This window comes from Erithacus rubecula (assembly GCF_903797595.1).
Source record: "Erithacus rubecula genome assembly, chromosome: 13".
NCBI lineage: Eukaryota > Metazoa > Chordata > Aves > Passeriformes > Muscicapidae > Erithacus > Erithacus rubecula.
Genome location: NC_136665.1, coordinates 886,230 through 906,515, shown reverse-complemented (window position 1 = coordinate 906,515; position 20,286 = coordinate 886,230). Strand labels below are relative to the sequence as shown.

Here is a 20,286-nt window from a genome sequence, read left to right as displayed (position 1 = left end):
GGCCTGGTGGGGCTCCAGGACCTGCTGCCATCACATGGCAGTGGCTTTTTAAAGAAGCTCTTTGGACTCTTCCCAGATTACATTCCATACATGTGGAAGATAGAGATTGCAATTTGTAGCCATGACAACGATGCTGGTGAGTGCTGCTGTTCCCTGCTTGCTGTACCTGAGATACAAGGGTCCTTCTAAAAACTACCTCTTGTGCTGTGCTCATCCCTTAAAGTTGAGAGTGAGCTTTGGCCCCTGGGAAGATGAACCCCAGGGTGCTTTGGGTGGGTGTGCTGAGCTCTAGCTGACTGCACCAAGCCTCAAAGAACAGCACACAGTCCCACATGCTTGCTCCAGACAGACCTGAGAGCAACTGAAATCTGAGTTTAGGATTACACAGAAATGTCTGCTGCTGTTCTGGGTAAAGATGTGGAATCCAACATATTCAAAAGCTTCAAGCAACCCATTAGTTGCCTGTTGCACCCCTGTTCCTTGCTGCCCTGGGTGTTTGTAGCAGCAGCTACAACAAAGCAAAAGAACCCCTCTAAAAATGCCAAAAGATTCCTAAACCACTCCTCACCTGCACTCCCTTGAAAATTACTGGAATATGATTCAACTACTGCTACTCCATCATTGGCACTGGTATGTGTGATATCCCTTTCATTCCCATGGACTGGAGATCACCAGCTCAGGGAAGGATCTCTGGGAGAAGGAAGCTCAGGAGGAAAAACCAGACTGATGGCAGCTGGACAGGGTAGTGGTGAGGGCAAAATGCAGCTACATTCTTCATTAAACCACGTGGCTTTGCAATTATAGCATGAAACTGGGGCAGATAGAACCCAGGAAACCACTGTGGGGAGGGGACTTCAGCATGTGTCCAGAATGTAGCAAAAAAATGGCTCCTGGCAATTTTTCACATCTATTCTCTAGTAATAAGGATCTTAACAAATCTTGAGCTTGGTTATGCAACAAGATCATTAGATCAGCATTTGGAACCTATTTACTGTGACAGGAAAACAATACACCTATGATCTATTGTGGGCTGGGCTGAGATTTCCAACTTCAACAGTAAATACAGTTGATAAATTAAATTAACATGATAGCCCTGACATAGTACTAGTAGTTTGTGTATTACAGCTGCAACCAGGTGTTGAATTTCATTCTCAAAGAATTAACCTGAACTTCAGCCCTCTCAGGTCTTCAGTCTCTTCATAAAGACTATAAATACCACAGACAAGGCTTATGTCATTAGCCTCTTAATGTTATAAACATTTAATGAAGTTAAATTTGAAGTACAACACATTGTAAAATCGATCTGATCTTGTTGGGGAGACAAAGGGAAGAAAATTGTTGGAGTCATTTGGAAAACAAATTAAGAATTACATTCACTTAACTTTGAAGTGGATGAAAAATTATGGCCAAGATGGATAGAGCCATTGTGCTCCAGAGGCAGAGAGGGCTGGGAGCAGGGATCCTCTCTCAGAGGAGGATGCTGCCTGACACAGATTACCAGCACCCTCAGTGGCAGGCAGCCCCCATCAATCACCTGGGGCATGGCAGGCAGAGGTTTCCTAGAAATTGGAGGAATTCCCTCCGAGTGTTGCAGTCTGGCTGCCTCTCCCTCACGGCAGCCCCTTCAGCAGCTGGGGATTCCTGTGCTGCTGAGCACAGCTCTGCTCCCTTCCCTCCAGGGACGCTCACCTGCTCCCCAGCACAGCCCCAAACATGGGGCTGCCTTGTCTGGCTGGAGGATAAAGCCATTCCTCCTGCAAATGCTTCCCTGGAACTGCCTTCCTAAGGCACAGGTTGGTGCCTGAGGTTCTCCCCCCTGTGCTGAAGTGGGGGTGAAGGGCATTGCTGGCAGGCAGCTCAGTGTCCTGGCATGGTTCACCAGCACCCAGGGTCTCCTCTGAGAGCTAAGCAGGCAGGAAAGAAATAAATGGAAATAAATAAACCCCTATTAGCAGAGGTTTACTGTGTAAAACTCCAAGACAATGCACAGGAAAAAGTGAAGGGCAGCGGACGTGTTAAAATGCTGCAGACAACAACCTGCTCAGAGGAAAGTGTATTTGTTCTTTCTTTTTAAAACTCATTATTTATTTTCTCTATTCTTCAGACCTAATGTCTCACTAATGAATTCCAAGGGGATTTTTGAATCATGGTGATATCATGGGTTAAACCCCTTCTCTACTTTTTGAATGTAAATTCTTTTTGACATTCTTCGTTATTGCAGAGCATTGACTTCTTTCCTACAACAAAACCAAAAGCTCTTTGGTTTTGCATAGTTAACATTTTGCTAATGGGTAGCCAAGATTCTCTCAGCAGCTCAACAACATTTTCTAAAGCACACTGGCGTTGTTGTAGCAACTGGTGGCTGATCTGTGAATAAAGCAGATGTCATTGTGGCAGGATAAAGGGAGAATAATCTATCACCCGGCCACTGCCACTCCTGCCCAAACAAGTCATCAAAATGACAACTTTGGTGTGTAGCCATTAATTCAGGTCTGTGTATCCCCTCATCTCATCTTGTTATTATATCAACCAGGGCTATGCAGCAAACACCAAGAGTTTCCCAGCCCCTCTCCCTTTCTGAGAAAGTGCAGCCTGGATGTGCTGAGGCACTGATGGTTTGCCAGCTTCCTTTTAGGCTCTGATTGATTTTGCACTGTCGCCCAAGCTGCTCTGGCCTAAATAAACACAATATATATTCTGGGATGCTTTTTTTCTTTACTGTTTAATCTGAATTCAGCTCACGTGGCTCACAACTAAAGATGGGCAAGCATCAAAATATTCTGACATGTGCCCGGGATGAGCACAAAAGGAGAGACAGAAGCAGATAAATTGCCTTCCTAACTTCTCAGAAAGGCTTTAATCCATTATTTTTTTTTTTTTACTTTAGCTTCTGTTCTAATTCTCATAATTTGTACTTTGTTGGTATAACTCATTGACCCCAGTGAGTCACCTCACATCCCCCTCTTTTGGTAGCAGCAAATACCATGTGCTTTAACAATTTCATATGAAATGCTTTCCTTTAGAATATTCCCTAACTTCTTTCTACACTTCCAGTGCTGAGGCATCAGAGCAATGTGCCCCTGCTTTGTGGAAACTTTGAGCTGAGCTTCAGCTTGCCAGAGGCTGTTTGTTTCCTCTGTCCACATCCCCTCCCTCTAAAAGCCTGCTCTGCTGTCTCCTTTGCCTCCCAGCTTTGCTGATCACTTGGCTTGAGGAGACAAAACATGAGACCAGGTTCCTTCCATTTCCCTGGAGCATGACTCATACTTAATGTGGAGGTTATATTAATTACTGTGTGCTCAGCATATAATAAGCCTGGGAAGGAGCTCCTCTCTTCAGCTACCCAGAACACGCAGGGAAGCCACTGCATGCAGTAAAGACATTTCCCAAACCCTCAAATCTGGTTGTGTATTTTATACAAAGAGGCACACCAGTCATTGCTCAAGTTCCTTAAAAAAATGGATGGCAGAAGCTGAGAAATCTGGGCCATAGTCCTAATTCTCTCACAGGCTGCCTTTGTGCCTACTGGCCAACCCTCTTGGGCTCTGTCTCTTGATTTCCTGTCTGTTTGGAGGGATAATAGTGGCTGGCTGGGACCAGGCTCAACTCAGAACATTTGTACAACTTGACATCACAGTGTTAGAGAAGGCCAAGAGGAATTATCCTGAGGCTTTTTTTAATATGTGGAAAATAATTTATTTTTTTCCCCCAATCAATGACCTATCTTCCAGTCCTGTGTGATGGTGTTATGGTCTAACACGACTGCCTGGACTGGATCTTGTGTGTCTTTCTCCATTGGCTTCTTTCTCAAATTGATGGGTATTTAACATCCTGTGTAGGATTTTAGGTTAAAAAGATATGCTGTATGATGCCCGTAGTGCACAATTCCACGGGCCCATGTGCAAAAGAAAAGTTGCTAAGTAAAAAATTTTGTGTGAGAAACAACTCAGAAACCAAGTTTCTGGCTAATTGAAGGGAATAGATACTTGAGTTTGGCTTGATGCAAATGAAATTGCTCTGTAGGCTGTGTAGCAACAGGGCAGGCTCAGCTTTGGCTGCAATCTGCCCACTTTGCCAAGCCCTTTCTGTTCCCTGCTGCACTCAGTGGTGTGCCTGCCATGCATTGATTTCTTCAGGGGTTTTCCTTCTGAGACTTCTTCCTCTGTGTTCCAAAGCATTTCTGGGGTGCACCCTGTCTGTTACAGGCCTTTAGTTTCTTTATCTTTCAAGTGTCTTTTTCTGTCTCTTAGCTGGAATCATGGGATATCCTAAGCTGGAAGGGACCTACAAGGATCATCGAGTCCAACTCCCTGCCCTGCACAGGACACCCCAACAATCCCACCCTGTGCTGAGAGTGTTGTCCAAATGCTTCTGGAGCTCTGACAGCCTTGAAGACATGACCAAGCCCTGTTCAGTGCCCAGCACCCTCTGGGGGAAGAATCTTTCCCTGCTATCCACCCTAACCCTCCCCATGCCCAGCTCCAGCCATTCCCTGGGTGCTGTCCCTGTCCCAGGGAGCAGAGATCAGAGCTGCAGCCCCGGGGAGCTCTGACCTCAATCTTCCTGCTCCAGCTGAGCAAACCAAGTGCCCTCAGCTGCTCCTTACAGGGCCCCTCCAGGCCCTTCACCATCCTGTGCCCCTCCCTTGAACAATTTCTTACACTGCAGTGACCAAAACTTGAGACAATATTCAAGTGAGGCCACTCCAGAGCAGAGCAGAGAGTGACAATGCTGGGCCTGGTGCCCCTCAGGACAGGGATGTGTCCCCTGGCTGCCAGGTCAGTGCTCACTATATCCAACTTTCCATCCACCCTGCAATTCAGGCTTGGAGACCTTCTTGCACCATCAACTTCTTAGGTTACAGGCTGGGGACAAGGGACAGTATTGGTTGATGTGTACATCTGGGACATTCACAGTGCGTGTTTCCTCGTGTCTATTGTAAGGACAAACGTGCAAATATTATCAGAAATACATATACAGCATCCTCATTTGAATTTGTGCATTCTGTCTGCAGTCTGTGATGTTTCTGTGTTTAATAAATTTATTTTGAAGTGTGGTTAGGTAAAAAGAGTTTTGTAATCCACAGAAGAGTTCACTGGGAGCCTTGTGCAATATGGTATGTAGCCATTATATGCCTTTTCTCAGTTATTGTAGCCCCTTACAATCACTTCAGCGAATGAGCCACTTAGGAGTATATTCTAAGGATGTTTTCAGTTTAATTATCACTCTTGAAAGTTAGTTTTGTAACTACATGGCAAAGAAAACTTAGTCATGGACTAATTCATGTTTTATGTAAGTGCTCCTAGTACCAAGCAGAGTGAATTCAGGTTAGTTGTCCTTTTAGAAAGGCCAAGAGGTAAAATGCTTAAAACTTATTTGGGAATCCTGAGGCAGAACATCTTCATTTCCCCAAACTGGGGCTCCACTATGGGGTGGGGAAGGGAGATTCCACAATTAACAGCTCCCCAGATGGCAGCCAGGCGTTTCCCCTTGTGCTGGCCACCGCTGCCCCTGTGGCTGCTCCTGGCCCCACGCAGGTTGTCCCTGTGCCCAGCGCTCCCCTGGCAGCACACATGAAAAGATGTCTTTTCCTTTGAGAGCTGCATTGTCCTGCAGTTGTGTGCATTTCAGTGCCATTGTGAGCTCCTTCCCCACGTAAAAACAGAGCTCTTCTATCCCCAGCACAAAGACCAAGCTGTTGTGGGGGAAGGAGTATCTACAAACCCGTAAATTTTCCCCCTCTCCTGTTTATTCTTCGTGCCATTCAAGCCCATTTAGGGAATGACCAATTAACTCCACATTCATGGCACATTCTGATGGGCCAGATTTCTCCTATCTAAGATGACACAGCCAAATCTCCAAATACCTTCTAGTTGAATGCAGCATTTGGTTTTCCTTGCTCTTTAATTCATGGTTCCCAAACTGTTATTCCAGTTATTAAACAAATCGACTTTTTTTTCCCCTTCTTTTTTCCTCTGCATTCTCTCATCAGCAATATTGTAAAATATAGGGAAAATGTGTACCAAATTGAATTCCTTGAGCATCCAATTTTTTATTATTGAGAGTAAAACTGTTTAAAGATATTTGCCCTTCAATAATTATTCTGCTAGCTGTACATGGCACATCACTTCATACGGAAATTTACAGGAAGCAGAAGTTTTACACATCACTTTTCTATGGCAAAAACGTGCTGCAAAACCAATAATTTGTAAAGTAACTCTGATCAGTGAGGAAAACAGTTTTCACTATGATATAGTATTCATTAAATCAAAGCCCATTACAAACTGGGGGGCGAGATTCTGGTATTAAACGTTAGATCTGGATTATTTAACAATAACACAGAGTCATAATGAACATCCCTGCTGTATGTGGCTGCATTTTAAATCTTGCTGTGTGGAATTGAGGAGGACTAAGAGCAGTGACTAAATGAAAATTGACAAGTTGTAAGTTTGAAAGTAAATTACGTTAATAACTTTATTTTGATACCCCATTCTGGTGCCTGAATTGAATAAAAATTCTATTTTGTGTTAAGTCTTTTGTGTAGGTCTGCAAAGAAACTGTGCATTAATCCCTGTTTTACAGTGCTAGGATTAGGTACTGCATGGGCTTGTGTTCTTTAATAATATATATACGAGGAGTGAGGTAAAACCTGAGTCCTAATAGGTAGGTTGTCCAACTCTGCAGAATTTTTTGTGATGCTTCTGTTTCCCTCCTCAGAAATTCTGTTTTCACAGTGCTAGGTGGGAGTTTTTGCCTGAGAAGGATCAGTGCACACAGGACAGACCTGTCTCACCTACCCCTGGTGGTACTGTGCAGGGAGTCAGTGACACATTCCCATCACTGGTGCCTCCTTTACTGGGGAGATCCTGCAGTCTGGAAGGACCTGATCTGTCCCAGGCAATGTGCAATATCATCTGTAATGCTGGGCCCCATTTCTTACCCAGTGGAAAACAAGGTTAGAATTAGACGTGTTTTTTTTATCGGTCACACATGAGTTAAGCAGGAGGAGCAGAAGGATTCTAAATGCAGAGGAATATTTACCACTGAAGAAATCAGCAGTGGTAAAAAGGAAATACCACAAAGGGAATGCCAAACAGCTTAGCTGGGCTCTGAAAAACAAGTGAGTAGTCTTTAAATTTGCCTCTTTAAACTTGTCCCAATGTTTTTCTGGATTTTTGGGCTCTGGCCTTTTGGGGGAGAAAAGAATAATGTAAATGCCAAAAGGAGCTGGACAAAAAGTAAGCTTTGTATGGTATCTATGAGAATCAGACGATGTGTGTCATGCAAGTTATTACAGTCACAGTCTACAGTCTTGCCCTGATGGGAATCAGATTTGACAGTAGCACAAAGCAGAGGTTTAACTGACAGCACACACAGCACATTTGCGAGTCATAACGCCACAGTTTAATGACTGACGCATGTGGGAAGCTAATTCGGACTTTTTTTTTTGAATGGGATAAATGAGCATCCAGTTAATACCAATCATGAATTCAAGCCATGTGACATAATTGATGCTACATACCCTGTTCTTGTTTTGCATATTCTGCAAACTGAGCTGCAGGAAAGGAGCCAGTTTGTACACGCATCCGGAGAGAAAGTTCATCCTGCTTTCTGACACATCCACCAATTGCAGCTGAATGCATCCAGCTTGCTGCTGTTGTGTTCACAAACTAATTACCCTTTCTCTGTTAAATAGCCTAAGAATTACAAATTGTATGCCTGTTTTGAGAAAAAGTACAGGTTGAACAAGCAGACGTAGTATAAATAAAATATTTATATAAAAATAGTCTCTTACAAAATATACTCTCTTATCCTATGGTTGATTTTTCCAAAAGATGGAATTTTGTCTGGATTTTCTTATTTTTAGACATTTTCCAAACAGGATTTTATTAATGCTTCTTTCTTTAATCGAAAACAAAAAAAAAAAATAGCCACAAAAACTGGTAAAGATTTGTAACCCCTACCACTCCACTTTTGTTCCAGACAACTAGCAGCAAACAGGAAGAAACAAACAAACAAAAACCCAAAAATACAGTGTGTTTGTGTATGTACATATATATAAAGATTCCAGCTTTTGTCCTTAAACATCCAGTACGTAGAACTTATCTTGCAAGTCCAACTAATAGAAATATCCTAGTCAAGAATAATATATACAGTTCCAGTGTTTCCTTGCTGATCCTACAAAATTATTCCACGAAGAAAGCCAGCTATCTACTTTAATTGCAGAATAGCTCCAAAAAGGTTGGTAAAGTTCTTCTTTTAATTAAATAAATTAATATTAGTTTTATCTGAATAAATTGTTAAATATTGTTATTATCATGCCCAAGTGTCCCAAATCCCTGTGCTAAAATCTGCAGCTCACACACACGAGAAAGGCAGATAGAGCAGTGTCTACAGAGCCCTTCCACAGTTCTTGCTGCAGCAAGTGCTGTGAAGTGGAAAGACGGGCAAGACCAGTAGAAGCTTTTCACGAGTGTAGAAGCCTAAATCTCAGTCATTTACACACTCCCAGGGCAATTCACGGGCAGCTCTGTCCATCCCACCCTGTGCAAAGCCCTTTCGCGGGGATTTCCCCGTCCCCCTCCCCGCTCCTCGCACACAGCAGCGTTTGCCCACCCCTTTCAGAGCTGGAGGATTCTCCCTGGCTGGAGAGAGGCAGGCAGCGCTGCGAGGCGCAGGCTCACTGAGATGATCCTTTCCTCTCTCTTTTGTGTGTCTGGCGGCCCGGGGTGGGCCTGCTTTGTTTTTGTTTCTTGGCTGACGGTAAGAGTCTGAATTGTGTATCCACACAAGCGACGAGACGTGAGGAGGGAGGAGAGGGCTCTGTCCATCAGCACCTGTCCGGGGAGAGCAGCCCTGGCCGCAGCCCCGCTCGGGTCCGCCGGGTGCATGTGCAAACGTAGGCGGCCGGCAGCCGCCCGGGCAGCGCTCACTTACAGGTGTACACCTCTGTCCTCTCGCTGCACGTGTTGCATTTCACGTAGCAGCACCAGTGGAACTTGCAGTTGCACTGCCACACGCGGGAGTACTGGTGCGTGTTGTAGCCGCGGCCGCAGCACATCAGGTCGCAGCCGTTGGATTGCTGCGCCGTCTTGTTGCACATCCTGCCCTGCGTGCCCACGCTGCCCGTCACCGGGTCCTCCTCGCAGTAGTTGGGGGATTTCTCTATGTACACCAAGTCTGTATCCATGGGCTTGCGGTAGGAAAGGGGCTTCTTGATCTTGAGGAAGGTGGGGCGCTTGTTGCGGCTGGCTCTGACGGGCTCCACCTGCACGGCCTCGTTGTACTTGTCCTTGAGGATGTAGCCCAGCTCCCGGAACTTGGGCAGCGTTGTCCAGCAGGTCTTAGTGGTGCAGGACCCCGAGACGCCGTGGCACTTGCACTCCAACTTCATGTTTTCCTCCAGGATCTGTGGTTAGAAGAACAAAGGAGGATGCATCAATGCCAAGGCTGTTGGATGGACACATAGACTGGGGGATGCTCGGGGATGGGTTTGTTCTGCAGTGGCAGCTGCCACCACACACAGGTCACACTGCTGCCCCTGGCAGCAAATGCTCATCAGTACGACCCAGTTCTGCCTGCAAAGCTGATTCCCCTTCTGCACTGCAAGTTCAGCAGGGAGGCACCAAAGCTCAAATGGGACCCTCCTCAGGCACAGCTTTCCTTCAACATGATTGTTCAGTGCCCAATACCATCCTTTTGATGTTAACAAGCCTCATATTCCCTTCTGCCTTCACATCCCCTGAAACTCTGTCCCTGTACCTTCTCCTGCTGTTTACCAGCCCAGTCCTTGAAAAATAAAACTGGAGTGCAGCTTAGTCCCTGCTCTGTGTCCTGGGCCCTACAGCTGACCCCAAGCAGCACAACGCTGGGATAATGCAAGCAAACACACCTAATTCCAGCAATTAATCTCCCAGTCCTTTACTTGAAAGAGGCCACAATCATTTTGATGATGAAATTCTGCCTAACCTGGCAGAGCCCAGCACTGGAAAGCCCAGCCAGAGGGATTATCAGGGCTCAGGGAGTGGCCACATCATTTTTCCCCTGAGAAAACCCAGCTGATCCATGCAGCTCCAAACCTGGGCAGCCAGGAAGGCTGGAGGGAGGTCGGTAATATGGAAATTGGAATTAACCCTTTGTTACTGCCTCTCCCTCCAGTTTGGGGTGTCTGGAAACAGCAGACACTGTCACTGGCTGTTTTCAGCAGAAAACAGAAGCCTGCACTGAAGGAGCCAAGCCCAGCTCCAAGGCTGGACATATGTTGGGACCTCGAGCCTAAGACCACAGTGTGAGCGGGGGGTGGCAAGGACAGGGCACTGACCTAGAGAAAGGAGTCCCTGCCCACGGAATGAGGGTTAGAATTAGATGAACTTGAAGATCTCTTTCCATGCAAAAAAAATGTTGTTCTGTGATTTTTTTGATTCTGTGAAATAGCTTTATTTTTATTTTAGTCTCTGAGCAGATTGTCAGCACATGTGGTCTGAAGACAGGATCACAACCCCAGAAAGAACAGGTCCCAAGCCTTTGACACAAGTAAACTCAGCACATGCTAGGTCACATTTTGTGCTACTGGTTTTAAACCAGCTTCTCATGCAAACTATCTAATGACTGCCCTAAAACTCAGATGTGAGAAAATTCCATATTCTGATCTGTATCTTCACTTCTGCTCAAGCTTTGGCTTTATCTTGTTATCTTGAGTTTCTCTCTCAGCCACTGCATACTTCTTTTATTGCTCACTCATTCATAAGGCAGGACACTTGGAAGATAGATGAGGAGATGGAAAAGGAGTTATAGCACAGAAACCGGAAAAATAACATAAATTCCTTTAGCCTCATTTGTACCTTTTTAAAAGCTCTCTTTTTTGAAATTGAAACTAGCCAGGGATACATTTCTCAGCCCTAATTCAACCACTGCTCTTGTCGAAGGGGCTGACCTTATATCCTGGTACAATGTTCAAACTTGCAACAAAATATTTCCAACCTGCACACCATGGATCCGCCAAATTGGCTTGGAACATTAACACAAAACACATCATGTGCCTTCTATCCAGGCAGGGCATTTTCCCTGCGGAGTAGCTAAGTAGCCTGAATTGCCTCTTGGTTTATTTCATTCCCATCCCATTTCCAGCCAGCGGTGTCAGAAGGATGGGAGCTCCTGGGGAAGCCTGGAGTCCCGGCTGGGCTCCTGCCCCATCACAGTGCCCCAAGCACAGCCAGCCCTGCTCTGCAGCTCTCAGTCAGCCCTGGCCATGGGCACTGGCCATTCAAGGGCCTGGTTTGCCTGAACAGGGGAAGCTACAGCAACAGCAGCTGAGCCCCAGTGCCAGGGCCCTTCCCAGAGGTCCAAAAACACTTGGAGGGGGACAGGAAGGAGCAGAGGGATGAGAAAGTGCTGGTTTATTGTTCTCTTTTCCATTTATTTTTTCTGTATTTTCCTAAGGTTTACTGGCTCCCTCTCCCTTTCTGCACTTGTCAGAGGTGCCAGAGGTCCCAAATTCTCTGCTGGAATCTCTCTGGCACATCTGCCTCATTTCTGTACCCTGCACTCTACAGCTGAGCTGTCCCTTCCAGACCTGCCTCCTCTAACCCAGTCCCTCCACCTGTGGCTCACAGCCCCTTTTGTTGCTTCTGTTCCTGCACACAAATCCATCCTCCTCTCCAGGTCCTGCAAATACAGCAATGAATTGGCTCCACAGCCTTTAGAAATCAGGCTACATGGAACTTGAACTGTCTGGCCTCAGCAAAAGCAAACTCTGCAGTGGTGATTTGATGGTTTTATTGTATCCTGATAGCAGGTGCTTGGACTATTTGTTTGACATTTAAATACATGGATGTTGGTATTTTAATACAATTATATTATTCCAGTACCCTCTGATGAATCAGTGCCTGTAATATGGGAATCTTTGGGTAGGGACAGCAGCCACAGTCTTTTCCTTGGTTTCTGTGAGCTAAAAGCAGTGCCCTTCCCTTAAAAACTTGGTCTGTGTTAAAACCAAGAAAACATCCTTCACCTTTTATTTCAGGATTTGTTTCTTCAAAGGAATTATCCTGCAGCTCATACTTTTTACATTAGACTAAAACTTTAGGTGTGTTACAGAGTGACTTTTCCTAAAATACAAGAGCCTGAAGGGCACAGAACTTTAATCCCAAATCCCCTGTTTCTTACCAAATGACCATACCCAGCTCCAACAGCCATGGGAAGTAAATCTGCATGCACCAGTGGGTGCTCTGAACTGGATTAAATGCAGACAAAGAGCTGGAGTTCTTTTAGCTTTGTCCACTTTTTCTTTGAGCTCCACCAGCAAACTGTCAGTACTTGTTTCTCCTGCTGTCTCCCTTTGCCATTTGCCTCTGGGAAATAGTTTGTGTGGGGAGAGCTGGGCTGACTCTCCGTGCTGATGTTATCTCCAGATGCAGCACCTTTGGGCACTGCTATAGGGAACACAACTGTTTGCTCTCCCCTTTAGCTTTGCAGGGAATGTGTGGGGTTGGCCATGGGAGGGTGGCAGCAGCAGCCCAGGAGCTGCAGGGGTGTTCCAGCTCCATGGTGTGGAGCCTGAATGGGGCTGTTCCAGCTCCAGCATCCTGGAGCCTGGATGGGACAGGCTCAGCCAGGGGTCCTGGGTATCCCACCCTCTTGGGGGCACATGGAGAGCTGTTTCTGTGCCTGGCATGCTCAGACACAGCTCATACCCACACTCAGCCCAGAGTCTGTCCTGAGTTAGTGGTGTCTCAGGCTCCCAGCACCAAAGCAGCTGAGTTCCCCAAGGACCCCACACATCCACACCTGTGAGGTCAGGGAGTGCCCAGCCCCAGCTCTGCCAGCAGAACTCTGCAGCCCTCGATGCCAAAGCTGTGCTGAAGGACCTGTACCTCAAATGTGGAGATCATCCCACCTCCTGCAGGATTCTCATGGGAATGGGATCAGTACAGGCCAGGCACCCTTCAGTGCTGCATCCACAATAACCCCAGCCCCAGCCTGCATTGCAGCCCAGGTAATTAGTGAGACACTGACTCCTGTCCTCCAAGGCCAGGATCTTGCCTAATTTTGTCTGACATGAGATCACCTGGGTCAGGAAATTCCTGTCTCCTGCAAATGTCTGCACACACACCTTTACTAGAGGTCAAGGAAAGCATAGGTATTGGCAAAATGAGTGAGATTTTCCCTCCAGAGAAGAACATGGCAGGGCTTGGAGAGAGGCCACAACATTTCTGTGGGCTGGGGAGGGCCATGCACAGATGCCCCTTTCAGATGGTGGAAGGTGAGGATTGGTGATTTATATTATTACAGAAGCAATTGTAGCTCCTTAAGTAAGACAAAGCTCTGCAAACTTTGAGAGATACATTGAGATACATTTGCTTTTCTATTGAAAGGGAATCATTGAATAAAAATAATGTTTTAAGTTAATGGAACAAAATCATATCTTATTTAGTCTTTCAACAAAATAACTTTAGAACCAAATCATGTGTAGAGTAAGACCAGGAATTGGAAGGGACACTGGGTGGATGTGTGGCACTGACTGGACAGATAGCAAAAAGACTATGTCTCTTAAAGTTATTAGGAAATGTCTCTGCCACTTGTTTCATCCAAGTGTGAGATTAATCTCAAAAGGCTGCTACTGTTTAAGTAACTTGCAGGACTGTTTTAGCACCAAAGCTCTGAAATCTGAAGGCAATACAAGTAATACTTGGTGCTTTTTGTTGGAAAAAAAAAACAGGAAAGAGCACAAAAAAAGAAACCCTGCTGTCAGAGACAAATCCTACAGAATCTTTAAGAAATGTGAGAAACTGCATTAAAAACACTCAAATGCAAGTTAAAATTAGCAAAGGCATACTTAAACAGAAAAGATAGAAAATATTCCTATCAGTGGATGGCCACTAATTATACACACAGAGCTGCTGTCAAATGTGTTCTGCAGGAGCACATTTTGCACTGATCTCTGGCAAACAGACTAGGATGAGCTTGGAAATGATTGTGTCCCACACTGAGTGACTCATTCCAGACAGGCTTTGATACCTCCCTTGAACATCTCATGAAGATCTTATTAAGTGCAGCCAAAATATTTTTTTTTTCATGTTTTTGATAAGTAAATCCGTGCAAAAGAATATCTGAAGTCAGTATCAAAGAACTTTGCTTGTGAACATCACGAGCTGTGACTATCCCAGAAATCCTGCTACCCCAGGCAGGCTGAATCCTCTTTCTCATGACAAGAATTTTTGTGTTTTAAATAAAAAATTAGTGGGGAATCACCACAGCACATGACTTACATCAATCAAACCCCCTTTGCACCTTCTTTGGAAGAGGTGCCTCAGGAAAATCAGGCAGGCTGCTGGTCTGAAGACAGCCAAGAGCATTCTGATAAATGACACCCTGCTGCAAACACCACATCTGGGTGGGATTTCCCAACACCACCATCTACCTTCACTAAGGAATATCTTGTTTTAAAGAGCAGAAAAAACTTTTTCCAGACTTGAAGTCATGATACCTTCAAAAAGGAAGACTTCAGAAATTTTATGCTCTCATAAGTTCAATCTTTTGTTCTATTTCTGACCTTTCTCTATGCCACCCAAAGCAGGAGGTTCCTTTCATTTCTTGTATGCTCTTTATAGAATTTCATATTTATTTTTGTACTTTCTGCCTGAAATATTAGTTGCCCTTTACTTCATCTTTATAAAAAATTGATCATATACAGGAATTATTTTTGAAATGCAACTTCTCTTTCCCCAGTATGTCAAACAAGTAAAGAACAAGTATCTGCATGGTCACAGTGCTCACACAATGCTGCCAGCACATGCAAACAGAAAGAGATGTGTTCCTCTCTCCCTGGGCAAGTTGTGTTGTTTAAATCACAGAGATGGTGCCTTTTAGTCACTGCCTAACACTGTGCAGAATAGCAAATGAACAAGAGCAGGGCCAGTAAAAGCTGAGAGGAATGCAGCAAAAAATATTTTCTCCTGCATATTTTTCTTATACCTCTGATAACCTCTGTGACTTGCTGTAGACTAAATCAATTTATCATCACTTCTGGGTCCTGAAAGTAAATTTCACAGAATGCTTTTATAGTTGTTATTATTGAAGAATTGCTGAACTTGGGACAAAAAGGACATAACTGGTTTCAAAAGGTGAGATTTAATGAGATGCATTCTCACACCACCTAATTAATGCTCTTCTCAAACCACAAGGCCTGGCCCTTGCCTCTTCTCAAGCTGTAGGAACTGCTCTGTAAAATAAAGCCAGGTGCCACAATAGCTCAGATTTAGGGGGGGAAAGCCCTCCCAGCCCATCCAGTCCCAGCTGTGCCTGATCCCCACCTTGTCCCCAGCCCTGAGTGCCACACCCAGAGTGTCCCTGGACTCCCCCAAGGATGGGGACTCCAAACCTGCCTGGGCAGCCCCTGACAGTGTTTAACAACCCCATGAAGAAATTCTTCCTGAGAATTCAAATTCTTCCTCAGCTTTCTGGCACTGAGGGGTCCTTCTAGAACACCTTATCTGCTCTTGGGATAAACTTCAGCCCAAGCCCTCTTGGTGTCTCACAAGCAGCTGTGCAAGGGGATCTGGGCATGTGGCTCAGGCTGAGCTTGCCCAGCCCTCAGGGGCTGTTAGAAAACTACAAATTTCAACTACTGATTTCCAAATTAATGTTTAGGTATTGAGGGCTCACTGCTGTTCTGGTACAGCTACCTGCAGCACCACTTGCCTTTTGGTTCTGAGGGGTTTTATATTTAAAAGCAAGGCAAATATTCTAACAGGAAAAAATGGAAATAATTTGAAAACATAACTGTCAATGGATTTGATAAACTACTTGTTTTTGAAAAATAACTCTTGTGAGACACATTATCACCTAGATTAGACTGGATCAATGCAGTGCCAAGTAAGTGTCATCATGCAGGAAGTCTAAAGATCTGTCATAAAAAGGAACTTGGAAAAAAATTTCTGAAAAAATCTGGTTTCTTTTAATGTGCTTTCACTTGTTATTATTATAATATATCTGAATTGTCTTAAAGACATTCAATGTGTGATTTTATATTTTATATTTAAATGAAAATGGGATTTCCTCATCCCTTACTGAAATGGAATTGTGAGATTAAGGGAAAATTTATCTAGGATTGTTACTTGCTGCTGTCCAAGCAAAACTGACACTGTGGACATGATGGATTTTAGCTTGTGAAATACTGAACAGTCTTGCTGTCTGGCCTAGCTGGGCACTTTGTAGGATGAAGCTGAAATAGGCTGGGAATGGGGGTGGTGGCACAGAATTACAGATAGAGTTGTAGGTTATGTTATCTAGCTTTCCTTCCTATCACTACATAAGTTTTCCACAGTACATATCTTCCTTTCCAAAAAGATACTGGATAGAAGGTTCATGCCAGAAGTGAATAAAAGATGTTGATCGAGGAGTTCTGGAAATGAAGAACCAGCATTGTGCTCACTGACACTAAGACACTAAGTTTAGAAAGAAAATGAGGCAGCAATTTTTCTGCCTTTTGACATGCTACCCACATAACATTTCTTCTTAGGTCATGTCTACCTTCCTTATATTTTGCTCACCAATTACAAATCACCCTGAAATGCTGATACTTACAATTGGGACTCTAAAATAGTGATCTGTGTGGCATTTTGCTACATATTAAAAATATCATGGATGTCTATTGTTAAAAAAAAATCATTTTTCTTAATCTCTGCTCTACCCTACAAGCTCATCCCTGCAGTCAATGCATGGATCAGAATAGTGAAGTCAATGAAATCTAAACTGAGCAATGTCTGCTGATCCTGACTCCTCCAAAGTCCATCCAATCTTTCCAGCCTCCTGTGTCCAGAGTGCCTGGTTTAAGTTTTGATACTGGGACAGTGACCTACACCCATTCTCTGGGCTTCTGAATGAAGATGTCATTAAGCTGGAGCTTGTAGTTTATGTTTTAGCATGATATTTCTGAAGAAATGGGAAACACTCTCAAGTAAGAGGAACTGAATTTAATCATGCTCCTCACTTTGGGAACACAAGAAGTTAAACTCTTGGGGTTATTCAGATAAGGATGTCACTGCTGCCCCTCTCTTTGGGCTTTGTCATGGGGCCTGAGTCATTCTGCACATAAAAAAGATGCAGAGAAAACAAGAAATGACACGACTGGAATTTGTCCTTTCACAGTGGATGCACAGGGAATGACCCAGGCCTGACTCATTCCCACTGAGATTTACCTTCTGTGGGACTCTCCCCAGTGGAGAGGAAGCTCTCCAGTTAAGTGGCAGCAAAGGATTGTGTATAAAGAATTGGGAGCCACCAGGTAGAGTATTTTGACAAATGCATAAACTGTCGAGAGAAAAGTTTCCAAAGAGTGATGGAAACTGAGAGAGCAGCCTCACTGCTTCCAGACAAGTAATCAGGAAACACCTCTTGAGCTAAACTAATAAAGCCAGGTACTGGCAGAAGCATGAGCTACAAAATATTATCACTTCATATTGCTTCCAAACATCTCCAACCAATAGCCACATACAGTTAATTATAGGTTCATTTGGTTGCATACCAAATGGGAGAGTTAACTCTCAGGTACCCAGCAGATGATACTACATAGAACATTATTTATCACATAAAATATCTATAAATTTCAGTTCTCCAAGACAGCAGTTTTAGTTGAAAGGGATGATTTTCTGCTCTATCAACCTTTTTAGGCAATGTCAAAGTATTTCCCCATCAATTTTGCAGTACTGCCTTTATACAAACACAAAGTTTCTTAGCTCAACTTCTTCATTAAGTCCTTTGGTCTAGAATGAAGCATGAGCTATGCTGGCATTTGATACAGAAAGACACATTTAAACTGCAATCCTAACACAGTTCACAGCTCAGGAAATGGCACTGGAGAGGCACTCATGGCCTGCTTGGTTACCCACCCTTTGCTGAGCTGGGAAGAGCACCTCAAACCCACTCCCACTCCCTTCCTGCTCTCAGCCCCTCTATTCTCCAGGGATAACTTGACCTGGGCTGTGGCAGAGGTTCCAAGCCCATTGCCATGGCTGTTTGTACCCTGGCTGGCACCTCAAGCAACGGCTGCTCAGGGAATTGAGAGCCATTCTTGTCTTTTTAAGAGAAATCTCTCATTATTCCTCCAGATAATCTCCACACAATTATGTTAGTTATTTTAAAGCAGAAGCTGGATCACAATGACAGAGTGTGTATTGTGAACAAACTTCCACACATTTAGTTTTTGCAGTTCAAAATATTCACATTGCCATAAAGTAATGTGATTTTGGTGTTAATTGCAAAGTTATGAACATGACTTTCCAATTAAGTTCAATCCATAGGTGCTTTTCCCCTCGTGCTGCAGCTGGGACAATAGGTCCACACTTCCACATTTTCACATAGCTCCCACTTACCAGAGATAAGATCCTACCAGCAGAGCCTCTCTCTGCAGCCCCACAGCTGCCAAGAGCAGCATGCCCGGACCCAGGCCAGGAATTTCAACAGGGATCTTCTGGCCTGTTCTCAATGAAAATTTTCTCCTATGCAGAAGAAAGTGGAATTTCCTGCATCTGTGTGCAATGCTGAGTGCAGCCTAAGCACAGGGTGCCCATAGAAGCTGTGGCTGCCCCTGGATCCCTGGAAGTGTCTAAGGCCAGGCTGGGACTGGAAGGGTTTTTCTTTCGTTTCCAGCCCCAATCATCCTATGATTCTGCAATTCTATCACTTTAAGCAACAGGTGAAGCTTTTGTCTTACAAAGCAATCATAGGCTAATAGAATTCACTTTTGAGGTGTGGATGGATGGGGTTCCCCTGGGCCAGCTCACCTGCACACCACCCAGTGCTTCTGCTTTTCTGAGCAGCTCTACCTGCTCACCACTTCCACACAAGCTCAGCAGCAGCAGCAGCCAACAATGCCTTTGGTGCCTCCTCCTTATAAACCATGTACAAGTGTGAGTCCTCACTTTGAGATGGGTGTTTTTAACAAAGAGTTAACCAATCACTCATGGTCTCCAGTTGAGAAGGCCACAGGATGCCTGTAACAGAGCTGAACACCAGTTCCACCAGTACATGAACCATCAACTAAAGAAACCATGCATGTCCATAGTGCACCTTTAGTGCACTATCTGATCTCAATTTAATAAATCTCTCATTAAGGGGTACCTTAATATAAAGCAGAAGTCTGTTGGATCAAATTAAACAGATATCTTAATGCTAAGTTATTCCTTAGCATAGTTATTTGAATCCACAGTTTTCAACAAAATATTTTAGGACTTTGATTACACCCTTCAGTCTAAATTTGCACTAAGTATAGCAAGGCAGACTCCTCAGGCTGATTCCCTAGGAAAGCAAAGCCTAAGCACTCACTTGGTGTCTGGCTCCTTTCTGCCTTCTCATTTCTCACTGGAAATTTCCAAGTAATTTCAACTAAATATGACAAAATGTAGATATTTTAAAGAAACTTCTGAGAAGTCTTAATCCAAGTTTTTTGGACACATTCTCTTGAATCCTTGTTGCACTTCTTTACTCACAGGCTATTGTCCCCCCTCAATAGTGAGCAGTTGTACCCAAAGGCAGCAGTGTGAGCTGTGACTCAGTGAACATCTCCTGGGGGAGCAGACCTGCCAAGGGTGCATGGCTGTCCCCTAGCAGGGTGTGCCTCATTTTTGGTGCAGGACCTGCAGTGCTGGGGGCAAGGCTGGCTCCCTCAGTGCAGGCCAGCAGCCTAGGATGGAGCTGGCTCAGATCTGGGTTACAATGCATGCCATCACATTCCTGCTGCCTGGCCCAGGAACACCCTTTAGGTGCAGCTCACTTTAAATTACCAGAATTGGGCTGGTTTCAATAACCAGCACTAACTCAAAATAATCCCAGTGCTTTCTCACTGGGCATGAGAGCCAAGCATCCTCCCTGCAGTTCCCTGAAACCTTTCTGTCCTTCCATAGCTCAGTTCTGCATCCTTCCAGTACCAACAGGCCTTGTCCGTGTCCTTGGACTAAAAGGCTGATTTCATTCATTGATTTTTTAATTGTTTACTTCAAAATACCTGGAAACTCCTTCCGTTAAAGCAAAAGTCTGTTCCATTTGTACAGCACATGCCTGCAATTATTTCTCTGGGTGAGCATTCAAGGCTTCATGAATTCAGAGTTTTCTGCACCACATATTAATGACAAGCTTTGAACCAAACCTTGGTTTAACTTTCAGTCTTACCAAAACCTGGGGTGAGTTACAGGCTAGCTCAGGTAACTGACTTCATGTTCCTGACTCATCATTGAGGCTCTTGGAAACATTCCTGGAGATTCTTTCAGCTCAGGCTCAGGAAGTCTGGAC

General features: G+C 44.5%; 2 protein-coding genes across 3 annotated transcripts in view; one reads left to right on the top strand and one right to left on the bottom strand.

The window, feature by feature from the left end:
• LOC306807311 (uncharacterized protein) overlaps nucleotides 1-20,286 on the top strand; it is a 1,031,843-nt gene that overhangs the window by 917,476 nt on the left and 94,081 nt on the right. The window lies entirely within an intron of this gene.
• WNT7A (Wnt family member 7A) overlaps nucleotides 6,449-20,286 on the bottom strand; it is a 204,354-nt gene continuing 190,516 nt past the window's right edge. For both annotated transcript variants that reach the window (XM_079316798.1, XM_079316797.1), the window contains one exon: nucleotides 6,449-9,409. In XM_079316798.1, the coding sequence (XP_079172924.1) occupies nucleotides 8,930-9,409 (480 nt within the window). In that variant the 3' untranslated portion in view covers nucleotides 6,449-8,929. The remainder of the gene's footprint in view (nucleotides 9,410-20,286) is intronic.